Source organism: Bos taurus, chromosome 29 (genome assembly GCF_002263795.3).
Source record: "Bos taurus isolate L1 Dominette 01449 registration number 42190680 breed Hereford chromosome 29, ARS-UCD2.0, whole genome shotgun sequence".
Classification (NCBI taxonomy): domain Eukaryota; kingdom Metazoa; phylum Chordata; class Mammalia; order Artiodactyla; family Bovidae; genus Bos; species Bos taurus.
In genome coordinates, this window is record NC_037356.1 from 18716984 (window position 1) to 18739016 (window position 22033).

General features: G+C 38.3%; 1 protein-coding gene across 9 annotated transcripts in view; it reads left to right on the forward strand.

Moving 5' to 3' along the window:
• Positions 1-2476: 2476 nt before the first annotated feature.
• The window catches only part of GDPD4 (glycerophosphodiester phosphodiesterase domain containing 4), a 148804-nt gene continuing 129247 nt past the window's right edge, over positions 2477-22033 (forward strand). For 4 of the 9 annotated variants that reach the window (XM_059883236.1, XM_059883235.1, XM_059883239.1 and 1 more), the window contains exons 1-3: positions 2478-2844; positions 6087-6283; positions 10550-10653. In XM_059883236.1, the coding sequence (XP_059739219.1) occupies positions 6101-6283; positions 10550-10653 (287 nt within the window). In that variant the 5' untranslated portion in view covers positions 2478-2844; positions 6087-6100. Of the gene's footprint in view, positions 2845-2936; positions 3523-4042; positions 4304-6086; positions 6284-10549; positions 10654-22033 lie in introns of those variants that run through there. The other 5 variants (XM_059883240.1, XM_024987545.2, XM_059883234.1 and 2 more) reach the window with 4 other exon arrangements.

The window sequence follows — 22033 nt, forward strand, 5'->3', positions numbered from 1 at the left end:
GCTTTATTGACTGTGCCAAAGCCTTTGACTGTGTGGATCATGATAAACTGTGGACAATTCTGAAAGAGATGGGAATACCAGACCACCTGACCTGCCTCTTGAGAAACCTATATGCAGGTCAGGAAGCAACAGTTAGAACTGGACATGGAACAACAGACTGGTTCCAATAGGAAAAGGAATATGTCAAGGCTATATATTGTCACCCTGCTTATTTAACTTATATGCAGAATACATCATGAGAAACACTGGGCTGGAAGAAGCACAAGCTGGAATCAAGGTTGCCGGGAGAAATATCAATAACCTCAGATATGCACATGACACCACCCTTATGGCAGAAAGTGAAGAGGAACTAAAAAGCCTCTTGAAGAAAGTGAAAGAGGAGAGTGAAAAAGTTGGCTTAAAGCTCAACATTCAGAAAACGAAGATCATGGCATCTGGTCCCATCACTTCATGGAAAATAGATGGGGAAACAGTGGAAACAGTGTCAGACTTTATTTTTTGGGGCTCCAAAATCACTGCAGATGGTGATTGTAGCCATGAAATTAAAAGACACTTACTCCTTGGAAGGAAAGTTATGACCAACCTAGATACCATATTCAAAAACAGAGACATTACTTTGCGAACAAAGGTCTGTCTAGTCAAGGCTATGGTTTTTCCAGTAGTCATGTATGGATGTAAGAGTTGAACTGTGAAGAAAGCTCAGTGCCGAAGAATTGATGCTTTTAAACTGTGGTGTTGGAGAAGACTCTTGAGAGTCCCTTGGATGGCAAGGAGATCCAACCAGTCCATCCTAAAGGAGATCAGTCCTGGGTGTTCTTTGGAAGGAGCGATGCTAAAACTGAAACTCCAATACTCTGGCCACCTCATGTGAAGAGTTGCCTTATTGGAAAAGACCGTGATGCTGGGAGGGATTGGGGGCAGGAGGAAAAGGGGACAACAGAGGATGAGATGGCTGGATGGAATCACTGACTCAATGGACGTGATTTTGAGTGAACTCGGGGAGTTGGTGATGGACAGGGAGGCCTGGCGTGCTGCAATTCATGGGATCACAAAGAGTCGGACACGACTGAGCGACTGAATTGAACTGAAAAATATAGTAAAATTGTATCATTCTAAACTTTGAGCCTATATTTTGCAAAAATAATTGTTGAAAACAAATGTCAGATAACTGTCCAGTTTTATTTGTAGTATATAGAAAAGTCATTTTCTTTTCTTTTTTTCTTTGATACTTATGTTGTCATTAAGCTTTTCACACTTTTCCTTTTATTTGTATACATTTTAATTTTCTTTAGAGTAGTAATTGACTGCAAGAAACTTCTAAAAAATTTGAGATTATTTTTCTAAAGATATATATTTAATATTTTCATCCTCTCAAGCTTGAATTTATGCTGTGATCTGAAAAAAAGAAAAAATATTCTATTCTTGCTGAGGTTCTTTTCTTTTTCTGTAGTTTCTATAGTGTCAGCGATTGGCAAGGAAATTTATGTTGGCTAACAGCTTTTGGTTCTCACTGGAGGTTGCCAGATGTCAAATTAACTGACCAGCCAACGGACACAGTTGCTAAATGTAGTCTGCATAAGGCCTCCTCTTTGTACAATCTGGGTAATGCTTCACACAGCATGCCAATTAGAACACCATACACTAAATCACATTAAGGCAGTGTCTAATTCCTGTAGATCACTTACTGCCTGATCTTTGAAAGGTAAATTTTTGGGAAGGTAAACTGGAAGTAGTGAGATTCTTTGGGCGTCAACTGTAGTAACTATAACTTCCTTAAAGGCTTACTATAGCAATACTAAGCAGTTGGTACCCAGGGAGGTGATTACAGGCCTAGTAGGCATTGAAATCAACACGGAATGACTAGGAGACATGGATAAAAATGAATAGGAAATATAACAAGCAGAACTTGGTCCTTATTAGGAGGGAGGGGGTGTTGCAGAGGAGAAGAGGAGTTAAGAATGAGGCATAGGTTTCAGATCTTGTTATTTGGCAATCTGGAAGCACTTGCAGGTGATGGAGCAGATTAGAAGGGAAAGATAATTCAGGTGAGAGTTTACTGAATTTGACGTGTCTACCCCAGGACATAAGATGGGTACAAGAATTTAGAGCTCAGAAATAAAATCAGAGCTAGAGAAATAGCTGCGTGGATCAAAGATTAAACAAAGAAACAAAACTACACAGGTCTATTTTTGAAGCAGCTTGGGGGAAAAAGGGCAAGAAAAAAATAGCTAAAAAATGAAACTATGAATAACTGGGCTAGAATATAAGTGCCTGAACTAAGTGATTAACCAGAACTAAGTTTATGTTATTTTTAGAAGAACGAAAATAATATTTTTAGAAGAACCAAAAATAAAACAAACACGGCATACCTTAAAAAACATTTAAAGCGTGTTGGTCTGAGCTAAGGTTTGCGGTTGGCTTTAAATTCAGTCTTAGCGTCTCACTAGGCACCCGAGGCCACGCCCCTGGCCACGCCCACCACGCTCCAGCTTTGGGCGTTTCATTTTGCCTGGCCTCCATCTTGAGAGATGTCGGCCCCTTCAGCTTGAGAGATGTCGGCCCCTTCAGCTTGAGAGATGTCCGCCCCTCCAGCTTGAATTCCAGATTTAGGTTTTCCATGGTGAAGTCACCATAAATACTTCCCCCTTAAGCATCTCCAGAAAGAGAAAGCTACATTAATACTCTCAAGTTGGCAGGCACACCTGAGGCACTCCATCCTGTCAGCTCATCCTCCTCACCACGTCCTCCAACAAAGCTGGAGCTGCCATTATCCCCTCTGCTCTACAGAGGATGCTGAGGACCTGAGACAGTCCCCAATCCCCATCTGAGACGGGGGTTGGGGAGGTGAGGAGTGGGGGAGTGAGGGAGGGTGACTAGAGGGGATGGGTGGGGGGACCCACCAAGCTCCGCTACATGCCAGGTGCCCCAGCTTGTGAGAAGTCACTGCAGGTGTGAAGGGCCATGTTCGTTGGTTTCTCTTCTCGAGGATCATTGCTCATCGCTGCCTTTTCGACCTCTTATAGTAGTTATATATATATGTTTCCAGTTTTCTAGTTTTTATGGGGTGAGGGTGAGTTTTTCTGGTATCTCAATCCTTTTTGGCTCAGGCAAGGAGGTGAAGAGTGGCGTCATTTACTGAAAGGGGACAGACTTCAGGAGGAATAGGTTTTGGAGGGAAAGTCAAGGATTCAGTGTTGGACATGTTAGTTTTGAAATGCTTGTAAGAAATTTAAGTGGAGATTTCAGTAGGCTGTTGAATACATGGGTTTGGAAATCTTAGAAGGAGCTGCAAGGGAAACAATATTTATTGATCTTTCCTTAAATATTATTGATTTTCATATGAACTTGGCTACTCTGGCTGATATACACAAAGTTAGAGATCTGTACATATGGAAAATGGTTATGGTAATTATTCTGCTTTAAATGTTGCCTTTTATTTAGTATTCAAGCAGCTTACCTTCCTCCCAGACACAGAACTTTTGTTGACATCTTTCTAGGACACGGTAGTCACACCAAGTTCATGTAAGTTCATCAACCAGTTCAGACTGTTTTCTCAGTTCAGTTGCGGTCATTTTCCTTTGGCCCATGGGTTTTTACAAATATGGTGTTTAATTCCCAAGTGTGGGATTTTCTAGGTCTCTTTCTTACTGATTTCTGGCTTAATTGTGTTTTTTGATAAATGTTCCATTTTTGCTTGAACATAAAACTCTGCAGTCATTGAGTACAGTGTTTTATAAATGTTAGTTAAAACTAGTTTATTAAGTTGTTAACATCTTCTGTATCCTTACAATTTTTTTTATCTGCTTATTATATCATTTATTGAGAGAAGTGTGCTAAATTTCCTACCGTGGTTGTGGATTTGTCTATTTCTCCTTCAGAGGCTATGTAATTAGGTGCCCACAAACGTTTAAAAATATTTCTTCATCGTTATACATGTCCCTCTTTGTCTCTGCTAATGCTTTTGCCTCAAAGTTTTTTGATTTAATGATAATATAGTGAGGTAGATTATATCCTTTGACTTCAGTTTTCATCCTTCCTTTAGTTATACCCTTGTGTTCACACCCTTTGCCATGCAACTTTACTGTGCCCTCTACCATGAGCTGAGTTTGACTTCAAGACATCCCTTGACACAGAAGCTTGAAATGGGCTTGCATATTGAGACTTGCTCTCTTGGATGACTTCCATCACCATGAAAACATACTCAGGTCAGCCTGGTTGAGTGACACATGGAGCAGAGTTGTCTGGTCATAATGGCTGAGGCCAGTCTAGATCAGCAGAATGGATAGCAGATCAGCTCAGATGTGTGAGTAGTAGAAGCTTTTTGTTATATGTGATTGAAGTTTTGTCCATGCTTAGTCGATGGCATTATCCTGGTAGTTGAACACTGATATATGTACAAGGTGTACCTTTTTCTTTTTTCCTGTTTTTGTGCTGCACAGTGCAGCTTGTGGGATCTTAGTTCCCTGACCAGAGTTTGAACCCAGGCCCTTGGCAGTGAGAGCATAGAGTCCTAAGTACTGGACTGTCTTTCTCCATTTTTTTTCTAAATCTATCTTAACAAACCAAACTCTTGTAAGGAGCTTGTTGTTGTTTGTTCTCTTAATCCAGTTAGTCAATTTTGTTGTTTTTTAAAATGGAGCATTTAGTTCATTTGCATTGAAAGGAATTACTGCTGTATTTTGGAGAAGGAAATGGCAAGCCACTCTAGTATTCTTGCCTGGAGAATTCCATGGACAGAAGAGCCTGGTGGGGTTCCATGGACAGAAGAGTATACAGTTCATGGGGTTGCAAAGAGTCAGATACGACTGCGTGACTAACACACACTGATGTATTTAGGCTTAAATCTGGCATTTACTATTTGCTCCCTATTTGTTCTCTTGTTCTATTTATCTTTTTTTTTTTCTCTTGGATTGATGATTTATGATTTCATCTCATCTCCTATTTGACTTATTATGTATGTACACCTTTTTCCAGAGATCACTTTGAAGTTTATAGCATACTTTTTTTTCACATATTAGAATCTATTTTCAAGTAATACTGCACCACTTTATATATAGTATGAGAACTATACAGCAATGTAGTTTCATTTTCTGCTCCTGGCCTTGGAACCATTGTCATACATTTTACTTTTATAGTTGTTATAAGCTACAATAGTCATTGTTTTTTTTTTTTGCTTCTGCTTCAAATAGTTTATTAAATTCTGAAGTAATTTTTAAAATAAGAAAAACAGTATTTTATATCCATTGATATATTTAATATTTTCAGTGTACTTTATTCCTTTATGTAGATGTGGATTCCCACCAGGTACTTTTCCCCTTCATACTCAATGCCTTTCTTTAAAATTTCTCATAGTATAAATCACTTATTGATTAATTCTTATTGTTTCAAATATCTGAAAAGGTTTTTATTTTACATTCATTTTTTATGTTTTTGCTGAGTTCTGAATTCCAGGTTAACTTGTTTCATTTTTTAAGTTCTTTACAGATGTTGCTCCTATGTCTTCTGGCTTGTGTTGTTTTCAATGAGAAATCATTGTTGTTGTAAGAATGTTAAGAAGACATTCTTACCTTTTTTCCTCTACATGTAATATGTCTTCTTTGCTAGCTAGTTTTGAGGTTTTTCTCTTTATCAGTCTTTTAAAGCATCTGGATTATGAAGGGCAGGCAGCTGTGTGTCTGAGTCACTTATTAGTCAAAGACTGTGTTTTTGGTGTAACTCCTTCGTGTTGCCTAAGTTTTCAGGTTATTTCAAGAGCATAATAAAGTTAAAATTTTTTTTTTACTTTCCATATTATTGAATTTGATGCCTTCAGTGTCTGTTAGTTGGCTAGGGCAGAGAACATGGTCCTGTTTTTAGAGCTGGGAAAACTAAACTTTGAATGGTGCAATGACTGCAGCAAACACTCAACTAGATAGTGGGAGAAATAGGATGAAGCTTTCATCTTCTATACCAAATCCAGTGCATTATCCTAGATTATAAAAAAATTTTTAAAATCCATCTATTTTGATGGAACTTTCTATAGAATGGTAGGGTAGGAAACATTTAAAGAAACTACTAGATCCTGATTGTTTTATTTGTTATTACAGCAAAAAGGTGAACCATGCCTATGAAGGCCAACAAGACTGAACCTCAGAGCCAGACAAGAAAACAAAAAAAGGATACTCCATGGATTTTACACATCTTCAACCACATATGCTTCGTTACTACCATTATTGGTTGCTACAGCTGCCACTGGAAAATCAAACAGGAGAAGAAATTTAAACATGGACAGTGCTGCTCTTTGGTACAGAGAGATGGGAAGAAGCTGAACTACATTTTTTTAATTTGGGGAACATGGGCTGGTTCCTACCCTCATACAGGTTCACTAAAGTCTTCAGGACTAGGCAGGGGCTCTAGCTCTTCTGTTAAAGGTCTGCCACAATTCTGGGGCCACAGTTAATTTTCCTGAAACATGTGCTTGTTTTCTTTCACTTTTATTATTAATTTCTTGTCATTCTGTTATTCACTTATTCATCTTTTCTTTTATTAAGTGAACCTGGAAGAAGAAGTAAGATCTAGGTCAGTCAGATGTTCTTGGCTGTGGAGTATAGGAATAGTTGAATTTTAAAATCTCTCTTCAGTGTGAGTTTCCCAAAGGAACTGTGCTTATGAAAAACAAAAACCAGCAGGAAATAAGGTGCTCCTTTATTACTGGTCAGGCAAGTATTTGATTTTCTCTAATGAAGGATCGCTGGTAAGGCTGAGTGGTAGCATGTGGTATATCCTCATTGAGCACCTCTTTCTTTCTTTAAACCGTATTTTGGGGCTCTGTGGTGGGCACTGTGATGTAAAAGGTGAAATGATGAGCACACTGAAGTGAGAAAAGGACAGCCGTATTATGTATGTTCACTTAATTATATACTTGGTCTAGCTGGGTCCAGGATTCTGTCCAGTTGGATTACTGATTTCTGTTGTCTGACATGCGGAGCTTAAGGAAAGTGGTGGGAATGGGAGGCTTCCCATTAGGCATGAGTGTCCTTCAGTCCATATATCTTTCCCCCCCAGTTATTTAGTTTCTGTACCAGTGACTGAGGACAGCACGAGTCCTCTGGCATTGTGAATTCCTCAAGGAATTCACAGTCTACTGGAGGAAAAGACAAGTAAACATTTAATTTCAATATACTGAGAAAAATGGTATAATTGTGTGTGTGTGTGTGTGTATTCATATGCATGCACATCTGTGTCCATGTTACAAGGGAGGGAGCCAAGCATGCACGTCTGTGTCCATGTTACAAGGGAGGGAGCCAAAAATAACTTTGTTTAGAATGTGACATGTGATTAAGAATTGGATAGATAAAGAATGCTGCTGCTGCTGCTAAGTTGCTTCAGTCGTGTCTGACTCTGTGCGACCCCATAGATGGCAGTCCACCAGGCTCCCCTGTCCCTGGGATTCTCCAGGCAAGAACACTGGAGTGGGTTGCCATTTCCTTCTCCAATGCATGAAAGTGAAAAGTGAAGGTGAAATCGCTCAGTCATGTCCAACTCTAGCGACCCCATGGACTGCAGCCTACCAGGCTCCTCTGTCCATGGGATTTTCTAGGCAAAAGTACTGGAGTGGGGTGCCATTGCCTTCTCCGAGATAAAGAATAGAGGGTGGCAAAAGAAATGGTATTGGAGAGGAGTCAAAAGGCTTGGTCTGAGGTTTATTTTAGGTGGAGCAGAAGATATGAATGGATAAGTGATGGGAAGTGAACGTAGAGAGGGAGTTGGTAGATGTAGTGTGGTTTTAAGAATTTGACTTCTTCCATGTATGGAATTGAGAGTCCCTAAAGATTTTAAGCTATTACTGTTTTCTGAGCTACGTTTTGGAACGATTATTGGATCATGTGGAAGATGCATTAGACAGTACGAGAGTAATGCAGAAAGGTGTCTTTGCCTCAAAGAGAAAAGCAACGGTAGTAATCAAGGTTAGAGATGTTGGTGTCCTCGATTAGTGAAGTGATGGTAAAAATGGAGAACAGCGAATTGATGCAACAAATATTTATTAGGAATGATGAAGTAAGTTACAAGAGAACTATAAAGGACATTGAATGAAAGAAAAAGGTAGGCTTCCTAGGAAAGGTGGCATTGGAGGCAGTGTGGTATAATGAAAAAGTCCCTGGACCAGTGCCTGGGAGTACATTTTGGTGCTTGTTCCAGCTCTGCTTTAGGGCTGGTTATATGCTATCTCTGAGCCTCTCTATAGAGGGAGTTAAACTATACAATTTTCGAAGTCCTTGGGCAATTCTCAAGGCCCTGTTTATGCTCAGGGGAAGAAGTCTAGCATATAGCAAAAGAACAAATTCCTTGTGTTCTGGGGAAAGGCTGGCTGGATTCAATTTATGACTTCATCATTGATTTTCTCCAAACTAGTGCTTAACCACTGTGGGACCTTGGCCAGTTACCTAACATTCTAGTGATTGATTCCTCATTTGAATGATGGAGATGGTAGCAGCAGTGCCCACCAATGGAGTTTGTTGGGAGGAAAGAAGAGATAAAATATGTAAATACTTAGAACAGGGCTTGGCATATGGTTAGCACTAAATAAATGTTAGCTGTTATTTTACTGTTCTTGGAGTCACTGACTTGTGAAGTCATCTTCCACTTACAGGAATGATGGTATAGGGGATTCTGGGTAGAGGAAATGCAGTAGTCAGAAGTCCAGAGATAGAGAAGCACAGCGATGTGTTTAGGGAAAAACAAATTTACAGTATTGAATTTATGAGCAGGTAAGATGATAAATGGTAAGTGATCAGATTGGAAAGGAATATTTTAATCTAATTATGTAGCATCTTTATGTCAGCCTAAAATATTTGAACTTTGTCCTGTAAACAGAGGGGAGCCTATTAATTTTTGAGCAAGAGTGACAACAGTGAGAATCAAAATAAGGAGATGTGTTTATTCAACAAGAACAAGTTTATTGAATGTGTGTAAGTGAGTAAGACCACTAAGGCCTCTGGCCTTCCTATACCTGACATTCTAGTGGGATGAGTTAGGTAATAAACAGTAATGAAGAAAGATGGTTTCAGACAGTGATAAGAGCTTTGAAGATAATACATAGGAAAATGGGTCAGGTGGATGGGAACCTGATTAGAGAAGACTGCTTTGAAGCAATGTCACTTGAGCAATCTCTTAAATATAAAGGTGGAGCCAGCCATATATACATCTGGGGGCAAAAATACTCCAGGAAGAGGGACCAGGAACTGTGAAACTCTTGAGGTGGGAACAGATCTGGTCATATTCTAGAAACAGAAAGCCAGCGTGGCTGGAGTTCAGAAATGGAGTCGATGTGTAGAATGGGATGAGGTCAGGGATGGACAAGACTTGATTGTGTGCACCTTTGGGTCATGGCAAGGAGTTGGGATTATATTTTCGCATAGTGGGAAGATCTGGGAGTCTTGTAAGCAGGGGAGTAACTTTATCTGATACATGTTTATCAAAGTCCACACATGTTTTATGTAGAGAGTGAGTATAACCTGAGTCAAAAGCTGTTCTCTTCAGCTTCCTACACTGCAGAAGTTGTTTTAGTGCCTTGATACCTATAATGTCTCTCATCAGAATGGGTCTGTCAATACTCTACGTTTTCTATTTTATTTCTTAATTCTTACTTCACGGTAACCCCATATTTTGCACAAGGCAGGGATTATTAAATCCATGTTTTGCAGAATACAGGCAGTGTGAAAGACACAAAGAAACAGAATTTTTCATCCATGTGATATGGAAATGTCAGGATTATAACTCAGGTAGCAAATTAAACCTAATGTTCCCAGGAAGGGTTTGACAACCTCTGATTTGGTTGACTTGTGATGTAATTTTCAGTGCAGGGAGTTACCTTCTCCATAAAGATATCCTCCATCTTGGCTTTGGGCTCACAGATCTGGGCAATGGATCTGATACTTCTTGGCTGTGTGAATTGGCTTGAGTGAGTTACTTTTACTTCTCTGAGACTTAGTTCTCTCTTCTGCAACATGAGGTTACCAATACCTTATATAACTGTATTGAGAAATGAAGAAAATGAAAGTAGCTTTTGAAATCCCTGGCATTGTATTTGTGCAAGATAAACTACTAAAAAAAAAGTTTATTCCCTCACCTATGTCTCCCCTTCCTCAAATCTGGGGAGATAAATGGCTAAATGACCTGATGAATAATGAATGAATGAATTACTCAGTGAATGAATCACTGAACAAACATTTGGTAGACAGGAGGTGGATGAATTCAACAGATGGTTACAAAGAGCCAGCTGCATTTAAGGAACTGTGCTAGACACTGGCAATACAGAGATTTGTAACAAAAGTTCCTTTTCCTCAAAGAAGAAATTTGCATCAGAAAAAAAATGATTGCATTTCAGTGTAATAAATGTCATAAATAGGCTTATACAAGCTTCCATAGGGATAAGAGAATACAGAGGTCTCTCTAGCCTGGGGAGAGTAATGCACTACAGCTATGCAGACCTCTGATGAGTGTATGCAGATGTTTCTGAGATACCATGAGTAAATGGAACTTAATTATACTCTCTTCTTTCTGTTTCTAGAGAGAACGATTATTTTACCCATGTCTGGTCATTTCATTTTGCATGTCTGTGCTTTTGGTGTTCGTGTGGGTAGAATCATCAAATGAATACAATGGCTTTGACTGGTAAGTTTCACTTTTTTTTTTTTTTTTCTTTTTGTGTAAGGGCTCTTTGGTCTAATAGCCACATGGATCTTACTTCAGGCTGAAAAGATCTGGTGACATAAGAGGGAGGGATTTTTTGCAGCTGGTGGATTGGAGGCCTAACTCTGGGGAGGAGTAAGGATGCTCAGCACCCTCAGCTACTGTACCTCCCTTCCCTGCTCATTCTCACTCTTTGACCAAATCTGGCTCAGTGGAAGCTTTCTCTGTGCTTCCAGTGCCCCCAGTCCTATTCAGATGACTCCCTGATACCTTGCTTCTCAGCCTTTTGTCTGGGTTACTGATGCCTACACCAGTCCATCTTCATGATCTTTGTCCATGAACCCTGATGTGTCTGCCTCACCTCCAGCCTCTGCTTCTTCCTTCTGTCCCTACTGTGCTTCCAAAGACTCTGGAGACAGAGACAGCACCTTTTGTAGCCCAATTCCTACTCTGAACTACTCCTAGCTCTTTCAGTTTTTCTGAACTGATTGTTGAAAATCTTACCCATTATTTGATATTTGGGGGAAAAAGGGATGTGTTTGAGCATGCGACTTTTTAAAAATGGAATACCTTTTTATAGAAGTAGTACATGGTTTTTATTTTAAATGTAAAAATACAAAGTAGAAAATATAAAATTCAACTTAGTTTTACTTTGCAGTAACAGTCACTTGATATACTTCCAGTTTTTTTTTTCTATGCTTACTTTTACATTATTATACTCATGCCAGATATACAATTTTGCTTTTCCTTTTTGCTTAAAATAGTTACACACATTTTGACAGATTGTTAAAACTCTTAATGACTATCATTCAAAATGGTCTAAAAATATGTCCTGACATGAAAGTACTCTAATACACTTACTTAAACCACTTTTTATTGTTCAGTGCAGTTCAATTGCTCAGTCATATCTTTGTGATCCCATGGACTGCAGCACGCAGGCCTCCCTGTCCATCACCAACACCCAGAGTTTACTCAAACTCATGTTCATTGAGTCGGTGATGCCATCCAACCATCTCATCCTCTGTCGTCCCCTTCAGCTCCTGCCTTCAATATTTCCCAGCATCAGGGTCTTTTCAAATGAGTCAGTTCTTCGCATCAGGTGGCCAAAGTATTGGAGTCTCAGCTTCAGCATCAGTCCTTCCAATGAACACTCAGGACTGGTATCCTTTAGGATGGACTGGTTGGATCTCCTTGCAGTCCAAGAGACCCTCAAAAGTCTTCTCCAACACCACAGTTTAAAAGCATCAATTCTTTAGTGCTCAGGTTTTTTTTTTTTTTTTAATTTTATTTTTATTTATTTTTAAATTTTATTTTATTTTTAAACTTTACATAATTGTATTAGTTTTGCCAAATATCAAAATGAATCCGCCACAGGTATACATGTGTTCCCCATCCTGAACCCTCCTCCCACCTCCCTCCCCATACCATCCCTCTGGGTCGTCCCAGGGCACTAGCCCCAAGCATCCAGTATCGGGCATCGAACCTGGACTGGCAACTCGTTTCATACATGATATTTTACATGTTTCAATGCCATTCTCCCAAATCTTCCCACCCTCTCCCTCTCCCACAGAGTCCATAAGACTGTTCTATACATCAGTGTCTCTTTTGCTGTCTCGTACACAGGGTTATTGTTACCATCTTTCTAAATTCCATATATATGCGTTAATATACTGTACTGGTGTTTTTCTTTCTGGCTTGCTTCACTCTGTATAATAGGCACCAGTTTCATCCACCTCATTAGAACTAGTTCAAATGTATTCTTTTTAATGGCTGAGTAATACTCCATTGTGTATATGTACCACAGCTTTCTTATCCATTCATCTGCTGATGGACATCTAGGTTGCTTCCATGTCCTGGCTATTATAAACAGTGCTGTGATGAACATAGGGGCACACGTGTCTCTTTCCCTTCTGGTTTCCTCAGTGTGTATGCCCAGCAGTAGGATTGCTGGATCATAAGGCAGTTCTATTTCCAGTTTTTTAAGGAATCTCCACACTGTTCTCCATAGTGTCTGTACTAGTTTGCATTCCCACCAACAGTGTAAGAGGGTTCCCTTTTCTCCACAACCTCTCCAGCATTTATTATTTGTAGACTTTTGGATTGCAGCCATTCTGACTGGTATGAAATGGTACCTCATAGTGGTTTTGATTTGCATTTCTCTGATAATGAGTGATGTTGAGCATCTTTTCATGTGTTTGTTAGCCATCTGTATGTCTTCTTTGGAGAAATGTCTATTTAGTTCTTTGGCCCATTTTTTGATTGGGTCATTTATTTTTCTGGAGTTGAGCTGGAGGAGTTGCTTGTATATTTTTGAGATTAGTTGTTTGTCAGTTGCTTCATTTGCTATTATTTTCTCCCATTCTGAAGGCTGTCTTTTCACCTTGCTAATAGTTTCCTTTGATGTGCAGAAGCTTTTAAGGTTAATTAGGTCCCATTTGTTTATTTTTGCTTTTATTTCCAATATTCTGGGAGGTGGGTCATAGAGGATCCTGCTGTGATGTATGTCGGAGAGTGTTTTGCCTATGTTCTCCTCTAGGAGTTTTATAGTTTCTGGTCTTACGTTTAGATCTTTAATCCATTTTGAGTTTATTTTTGTGTATGGTGTTAGAAAGTGTTCTAGTTTCATTCTTTTACAAGTGGTTGACCAGTTTTCCCAGCACCACTTGTTAAAGAGATTGTCTTTAATCCATTGTATATTCTTGCCTCCTTTGTCAAAGATAAGGTGTCCATATGTGCGTGGATTTATCTCTGGGCTTTCTATTTTGTTCCATTGATCTATATTTCTGTCCTTGTGCCAGTACCATACTGTCTTGATAACTGTGGCTTTGTAGTAGAGCCTGAAGTCAGGTAGTATGATTCCTCCAGTTCCGTTCTTCTTTCTCAAGATTGCTTTGGCTATTCGAGGTTTTTTGTATTTCCATACAAATTGTGAAATTATTTGTTCTAGCTCTGTGAAGAATACTGTTGGTAGCTTGATAGGGATTGTATTGAATCTATAAATTGCTTTGGGTAGTATACTCATTTTCACTATATTGATTCTTCCAATCCATGAACATGGTATATTTCTCCATCTATTAGTGTCCTCTTTGATTTCTTTCACCAGTGTTCTATAGTTGTCTATATATAGGTCTTTAGTTTCTTTAGGTAGATATATTCCTAAGTATTTTATTCTTTCCGTTGCAATGGTGACTGGAATTGTTTCCTTAATTTCTCTTTCTGTTTTCTCATTATTAGTGTATAGGAATGCAAGGGATTTCTGTGTGTTGATTTTATATCCTGAAACTTTACTATAGTCATTGATTAGTTCTAGTAATTTTATGGTGGAGTCTTTAGGGTTTTCTATGTAGAGGATCATGTCATCTGCAAACAGTGAGAGTTTTACTTCTTCTTTTCCAATGTGGATTCCTTTTATTTCTTTTTCTGCTCTGATTGCTGTGGCCAAAACTTCCAAAACTATGTTGAATAGCAATGGTGAAAGTGGGCACCCTTGTCTCGTTCCTGACTTTAGAGGAAATGCTTTCAATTTTTCACCATTGAGGATAATGTTTGCTGTGGGTTTGTCATATATAGCTTTTATTATGTTGAGGTATGTTCCTTCTATTCCTCCTTTCTGGAGAGTTTTTATCATAAATGGGTGTTGAATTTTGTCAAAGGCTTTCTCTGCATCTATTGAGATAATCATATGGTTTTTATTTTTCAATTTGTTAATGTGTATTACATTGATTGATTTGCGGATATTGAAGAATCCTTGCATCCCTGGGATAAAGCCCACTTGGTCATGGTGTATAATCTTTTTAATGTGTTGTTGGATTCTGATTGCTAGAATTTTGTTAAGGATTTTTGCATCTATGTTCATCAGTGCTATTGGCCTGTAGTTTTCTTTTTTTGTGGGATCTTTATCAGGTTTTGGTATTAGGGTGATGGTGGCCTCAGGTTTTTTTATAGACCAACTCTCACATCCATCCATGACTACTGGAAAAACCATAGCCTTGACTAGATGGACCTTTGTTGGCAAAGTAATGTCTCTGCTTTTGAATATGCTGTCTAGGTTGGTCATAACTTTTCTTCCAAGGAGCAAATGTCTTTCAATTTCTTGGCTCCAGTACCATCTGCAGTGATTTTGGAGCCCCCCAAAATAAAGTCTGTCACTGTTTCCACTGTTTCCCCATCTATTTTCCGTGAAGTGATGGAACTGGATGCCATAATTTTAGTTTTCTGAATGTTGAGCTTTAAGCCAATTTTTTCACTCTCCTCTTTCACTTTCATCAAGAATCTTTTTAGTTCTTCTTCACTTTCTGCCATAAGGGTGGTGTCATCTGCATATCTGAGGTTATTGATGTTTCTCCCGCAGTCTTGATTCCACTTATGCGTCTCCCAGTCCAGCGTTTCTCATGATATACTCTGCATATAAGTTAAATAAGCAGGGTGACAATATATAGCCTTGACATACTCCTTTTCCTATTTGGAACCAGTCTGTTGTTCCATGCCCAGTTCGAACTGTTGCTTCCTGACCTGCATACACATTTATCAAGAGGCAGCTCAGGTGGTCTGGTATTCCCATCTCTTTCAGAATTTTCCAGTTTGTTGTGACCCACACAGTCAAAGGGTTTGGCATAGTCAATAAAGCAGAAATAGATGTTTTTCTGGAATTCTCTTGCTTTTTCGATGATCCAGTGGTTGTTAGCAATTTGATCTCTGGTTCCTCTGCCTTTTCTACAACCAGCTTGAACATCTGGAAGTTCACAGTTCACGTATTGTTGAAGCCTGGCTTGGAGAATTTTGAGCATTACTTTAGTAGCGTGTGAGATGACTGCAGTTGTGCAGTAGTTTGAACATTCTTTGGCATTTACTTTCTTTGGGATTGGAATGAAAACTGACCTTTTCTAGTCCTGTTGCCACTGCTGACTTTCCAAATTTGCTGGCATATTGAGTGCAGCACTTTCACAGCATCATCTTTTAGGATTTGAAATAGCTCCACTGGAATTCCATCACCTCCACTAGCTTTGTTCATAGTGATGTTTCCTAAGGCCCACTTGACTTCACATTCCAGGATGTCTGACTCTAGGTGAGTGATCACACCATCTTGTTTAACTGGGTCATGAAAATCTTTTTTGTACAGTTCTTCTGTGTATTCTTGCCACCCCTTCTTAATATCTTTTGCTTCTGTTAGGTCCACACTCTTTCTTTTTATTGAGCCAGTCTATGCATGAAAAACATCTGTTTCTGCTTTATCAACTATGCCAAAGCCTTTGACTGTGTGGATCACAATAAACTGTGGAAAATTCTGGAAGAGGTGGGAATACCAGATCACCTAATCTGCCTCTTGCGAAACCTATATGCAGGTCAGGAAGCAACAGTTCGAATTGGGCATGGAACAACAGACTGGTTCCAAATAGGAAAAGGAGTACGTCAAGGCTGTATATTGTCACCCTACTTACTTAACTTATATGCAGAGTATATCATGAGAAACTCTGGGCTGGAGGAAGCACAGGCTGGAATCAAGATGGCCGGGAGAAATATCAATAACCTCAGATATGCTGATGATACCACCCTTATGGCAGAAAGTGAAGAGGAACTAAAAAGCTTCTTGATGAAAGTGAAAGAGGAGAGTGAAAAAGTTGGCTTAAAGCTCAACATTCAGAAAACGAAGATCATGGCATCTGGTCCCATCACTTCATGGCAAATAGATGGAGAAACAGTGGAAACAGTGTCAGACTTTATTTTTTGGGCTCCAAATCACTGTAGATGCTGACTGCAGCCATGAAATTAAAAGACGCTTACTCCTGGGAAGGAAAGTTATGACCAACCTAGATAGCATATTCAAAAGCAGAGACATTACTTTGCCAACAAAGGTTTGTCTAGTCAAGGCTATGGTTTTTCCAGTAGTCATGTATGGATGTGAGAGTTGGACTGTGAAGAAAGCTGAGCAGTGAAGAATTGATGCTTTTGAACTGTGGTGTTGGAGAAGACTTTTGAGAGTCCCTTGGACTGCAAGGACATCCAACCAGTCCATTCTTAAGGAGAGCAATCCTGGGTGTTCATTGGAAGGACTGATGCTGAAGCTGAAACTCTAATACTTTGGCTACCTCGTGTGAAAAGTTGACTCACTAGAAAAGACCCTGATGCTGCGAGGGATTGTGGACAGTCTTCACTTATGGATCCATTCTAAATTATTCCACAGGACTTGAGATACAAAATTTTTTCTTTTAAAGTAAAACTTCCCATAATTAAAAAAATGTTTTATTGAGATGTAATATTTTGCTAGTTTTATGTGGATACAACATAATAATTTGATATTTGTATATGTTGTAAAATGATCACAACAATAAATCTTTTTAACATCCATCACCACACATAATTACAATTCTTTTTTTGTGATGAGAAGTTTTAATGTCTACTCTCTTAGCAATTTTCAAATATACAATGCAATATTATCAAGTCTAGTTACCATGCTGTATGTTTCATTGTAATGACTTACTTATTTAATAACTGGAAGTTTGTCCCGTTTGACTCCCTTCACTCATTTCATCCACCCTTACCTCTGGAAGCCACCAGTCTGCTCTATCTATGAGCTTATTTTTTTGTTTTTTATATTTGACATATAAAGGAGATCATAATGTATTTATCTTTCCATTTGACGTATTTCACTAATCACAGTAAACTCAAGGGTTCATCAGATTGTCACAAATAACAAGATTTCCTTTTCTTTTAGGGCTGAATATTCTATTATATATACACGAAACATATTCTTTGTCCATTTATCTTTCAGTGGATACTTAGGTTGTATCTATATCATTATTGTTCAGTCACTCAGTCGTGTCTGACTCTCTGTGACCCCATGGACTGCAGCATGCCCAGCTTCCCTGTCCATCATCAACTCCCAGAGCTGGCTCACACTCATGTCCATCAAGTCAGTGATGCCATCCAGCCATGTCATCTTCTGTCATCCCCTTCTCCTTCTGCTCTCAGTCTTTCCCAGCATCGGTATTTTCCAGTGAGTTGACTCTTGTATCAAGTGGCCAAAGTATGGGAGCTTCAGTTTCAGCATCAGTCTTTCCAATGAATATTCAAGGTTGATTTCTTTAGGATTGAGTGGTTTGATCTCCTGGCTGTCCAGAGGACTCTCAACAGTCTTCTCCAGCACTACAGTCCAAAAGCATCAATTCTTTTGCACTCAGCCTTGTTTATGGTCCAACTCTCACATCCATAGATGACTACTGGAAAAACTATGGCTTTGACTAGACAGACCTTTGTCGTCAAAGGTGATGTCTTTGCTTTTTAATATGCTGTCTAGGTTTGTCATAACTTTCCTTCTAAGGAGCAAGCGTCTTTTAATTTCATGGCTTCAGTCATTGTCCACAGTGATTTTGGAGCCCAAGAAAATAAAATCTGCCGCTGTTTCCACTTTTTCCCCCATCTGTTTGCTCTGAAATGATGGGACCAGATGCTATGATACTAGTTATTTGAATGTTGAGTTTTAAGCCAGCTTTTTCACTTTCCTCTTTCACTTTCATTAGGAGGCCTTTTAGTTCATCTTCTGTTTCTGCCATTAGGGTGGTGTCGTCTGCATATCTGAGGTTGTTGGTGTTTCTCCCGGCAATTGTGATACCAGCTTGTGCTTTATCCAGGCCAGCATTTTTCAGAATATACTCTGCATATAAGTTAAATAAGCAGGTGAAAACATATATCCTTGATGTACTCCTTTCCCAGTTTTGAACCAGTCCATTGTTCCATGTCCAGTTCTAACTGTTGCTTCTTAACCTGCATGCAGGTTTCTAAGGAGGCAGGTAAGGTGGTCTGGTATTCCCATCTCTTTAAGCATTTTCCATAGTTTGTTGTGATCCACATCGTCAAAGGTTTTAGTGTAGTCAATAAAGCAGAAGTAGATGTTTTTCTGGAGTTCTCTTGCTTTGTCTCTGATCCATCGCATGTTAGCAATTTGATCTCTGGTTCCTCTGCTTTTTCTAAATCCAGCTTGAACATCTGGAAGTTGTTCCAGGTGTTCCAGGTGTTGTTCTCAGTTCACATACTGTTGAAGCCTTGCTTGAAGGATTTTGAGCATTACCTTGCTAGCATGTGAAATGAATGCAATTGTACAGTCATTTGAACATTCTTTAGCATTGCCTTTCTTCAGGATTGAAATGAAAAATGACCTTTTCTAATCCTGCAGCTACTTCTGAGTTTTCCAACTTTGCTGATATACTGACTGCAGCACTTTAACAGCATCATCTTTTAGGATTTGAAATAGCTCACCTAGAATTCCGTCACCTCCCCTAGCTTTGTTCGTGGTAATGCTTCCTAAGGCCCACTTTAACTCACACTCCAGGATTTCTGGCTCTAAGTGAGTGATCACACCATCATGGTTATCTGGATCTTTAAGACTTTGTCTGTACAGTTCCTCTGTGTATTCTTGCCACCTATCCTTAATATCTTCTGCTTCTGTTTGGTCCTTGTATTTCTGTCCTTTATTGTGCCCATCTTTTGTGCCCATGAAATGTTCCCTTGGTATCTCCACTTTTCTTGAAGAGGTCTCTAGTCTTTCCCATTCTATTTCTTTCCTCTATTTCTTTTCATTGTTCACACAAGAAGACTTTCTTGTCTCTCCTGCTATTTTTTGGAACTCTGCCTTCAGATCAGTATATCTTTCCATTTCTCCTTGTTTTTCACTTCTGTCCTTTTCTCTTCTATTTGTAAGGCCTCCTCAGGCAACCGTTTTGCCTTCTTGCATTTCTTTTTCTTGGGGATGATTTTGGTCACCGCCTCCTGTAGAGTGGTATGAACCTCAGTCCATAGTTCTTCAGACACTCTGTCTTTCAGATCTAATTCTTTTAATCTATTGTAAATGATGCTGCAGTGAATATAGAGGTGCATACATCTTTTAAAGTTAATGTTTTTTCATAAATACCGAGAAGCTGAATTCCTGAATTATATAATAGCTCTGTTTTAATTTTTTTTGGGGAATCTACATACTGGTTTCCATAGCGCCTGCGCCAATTTACATTCCAGCCAGTGGTGCACAGGGGTTGCCTTTTGTCCGTATCCTTCCAAACACTTGTTATGTTTTGTCTTTTTTGTAGTAACTGTTTTAAGAAAGATGAGGTTATATCTAATTGTTGTTTTGATTTGCATTTTCCTGATGATTAGTTGTTGTTGAATACCTTTTTATATACCTGTGGCCTGCATGTCTTCTTGGGAAAAATGTCTATTCCAATCCTCTCTATTTTTAAATTGGATTATTTTAATTGATATTCAGTTATATGAACTCTTTATATGTTTTTGGATATTAATCTGTTAAACGGATATATGATTTGTAAATATTTTCTCCCATTTGCTTTGCTATGCAGAGTAGTTTGCAGAGAAGTAGTTTGATGTATTTACCCTTGTTTGTTTTTGCTTTCATTCCTTTTGCTTTTGATGTCAAATTAAAAAAAAAAATCACCTAGGGTGATATTGAGGAACTTACTGGTTATATTTTCTTGTAGGAGTTCTTTGGTTTGATGTTTTACGTTCAAGAATTCAATGCATATTGAGTTGATTTCCATATGTGGTGTAAGATATTGGTTTCACTGTTTTGCATGTTTGTTCAACACTGTTTATTGGGGAGACTGTCCTTTCCTCATTGAATATCCTGGTTCTTGTCTCCTTTGTCATAAAATAATAGACCATGTATAATCATGGGTTTATTTCTCAGCTTTTTGTGGCATCCCATTGATCTGGTGTTTGTTTTTGTGCCAGTACTCTACTTTTTTAATTATTATAGTTTTGTAATATTGTTTGAAATTAGAAAATGTAATGTCTCCAGCTTAGTTCTTTTTTCTCAGTATTACTTTGGCTATTTGGAATCTTTTGTGGTTCCATACAAATTTTAGGATTGTTTATTCTATTTCTATAAAAAGTGCTATTGGAATTTTGATAGGGATTGCATCCAGTCTATAGATTGCTTTCAGTTGTATGGAAATTTTAGCAATATTAATTCTTTCAGTTGTTGAACATGAGGTATCTTTTCATTTCATGTCTTATAATTTTCAGTGGATACCTCTTTAAGGTCCTTGATTAAATTTATTCTTAAGTATTTTATTTTTGTTAATGATTATGTAAATAAGGTTGTTGATCTTAATTTTTTATGTATTTGTTATCAGTGTGTAGAAATGCAACAGATTTTTGTATATGTGTATCCTGCAACTTCAGCTTTAATTAATTAGATCTTTCCAGTATTTTGATGGAGTCTCTAATATTTGCTCTATATAAAATTTCATCTTCACATAGAGAAGGTTTTACTTCTTTCCAATCCTGATGCCTTTTATTTCTTTCTCTTATTTTGCCTGATTGCTCTAACTAGGACTTCTAGTACTATGTTGAATAGGAGTGGTGAAAGTGTACGGTCTTGTCTTACTCCTGATCTTACAGGAAAAGCTCTTAACTTTCATCATTGAGTAAGGTGTGGGCTTGTGATATGTGACTTTATTTCATTTATTTTATTGATTTCTATACCCAGTTTGCTGAGAGTTTTTTTTTTTTTTTTAATCGTGAATGGGGATTGAATTTGTCAGATGCTATTTTTTCATCTGTGGAAATGATAATATGATTTTAATCTTTCATTCTATATGTTAATGTGATAATGACATATATTGATTTGTGTGTAGAGAACTATTCTTGTATTACAGGGACAAATCCCACTTGATCATAGTGTGTGATTCTTTTAATGTGCTGTTATATTTGACTTGTAGTATTTGTTGTCAATTCTTGCATCTATATTCATCAGAGATTTTGGCCTTGTAGTTTCTTTTCTTGTCTTTCCTTGTTTTCTTTTCTTTCCTTATCTGGCTTTTATATCATGGAAATGCTGGTAAAAAATGTTTGTTTTTTCTTTTTTAAACATTTAAAAAGAAGTTTTTAAAATAAATTTGAGAGTGTTCTCTCCTCTTCAGCTTTTGTTAAGAGTTTGAGAAAAATTGATGTTAATTCATCTTTAAATGTTTAAATTCTACCAGTGAAATAATTGGTCATGTGCTTTTCTTTTTGGGGGAGGTTTTTGATTACTGATTCACTGTCCTTTCTCATTACTTCAAATCTTACTCTGATTAGATTTTCTAGTTCTTCATGATTCAGTCTTGGTAGATTGTATGTTTTTAGAAATTTATCCTTTTTTCTAGATTGTGCAGTTTGTTGGCATATAGTCATTCATTTTGTTGTTCAGTTGTTCAGTTGTATCCAATTCTTTTTGACCCATGGACTGCAGCATGCCAGGCTCTCCTGTCCTTCAGTATCTCCTGGCATTTGCTCAGACTCATGTCCATTGAATTGGTGATGCCATCCAAACATATCATCCTCTGTTGCCTCCTTCTCCTCCTGCCTTCAATCT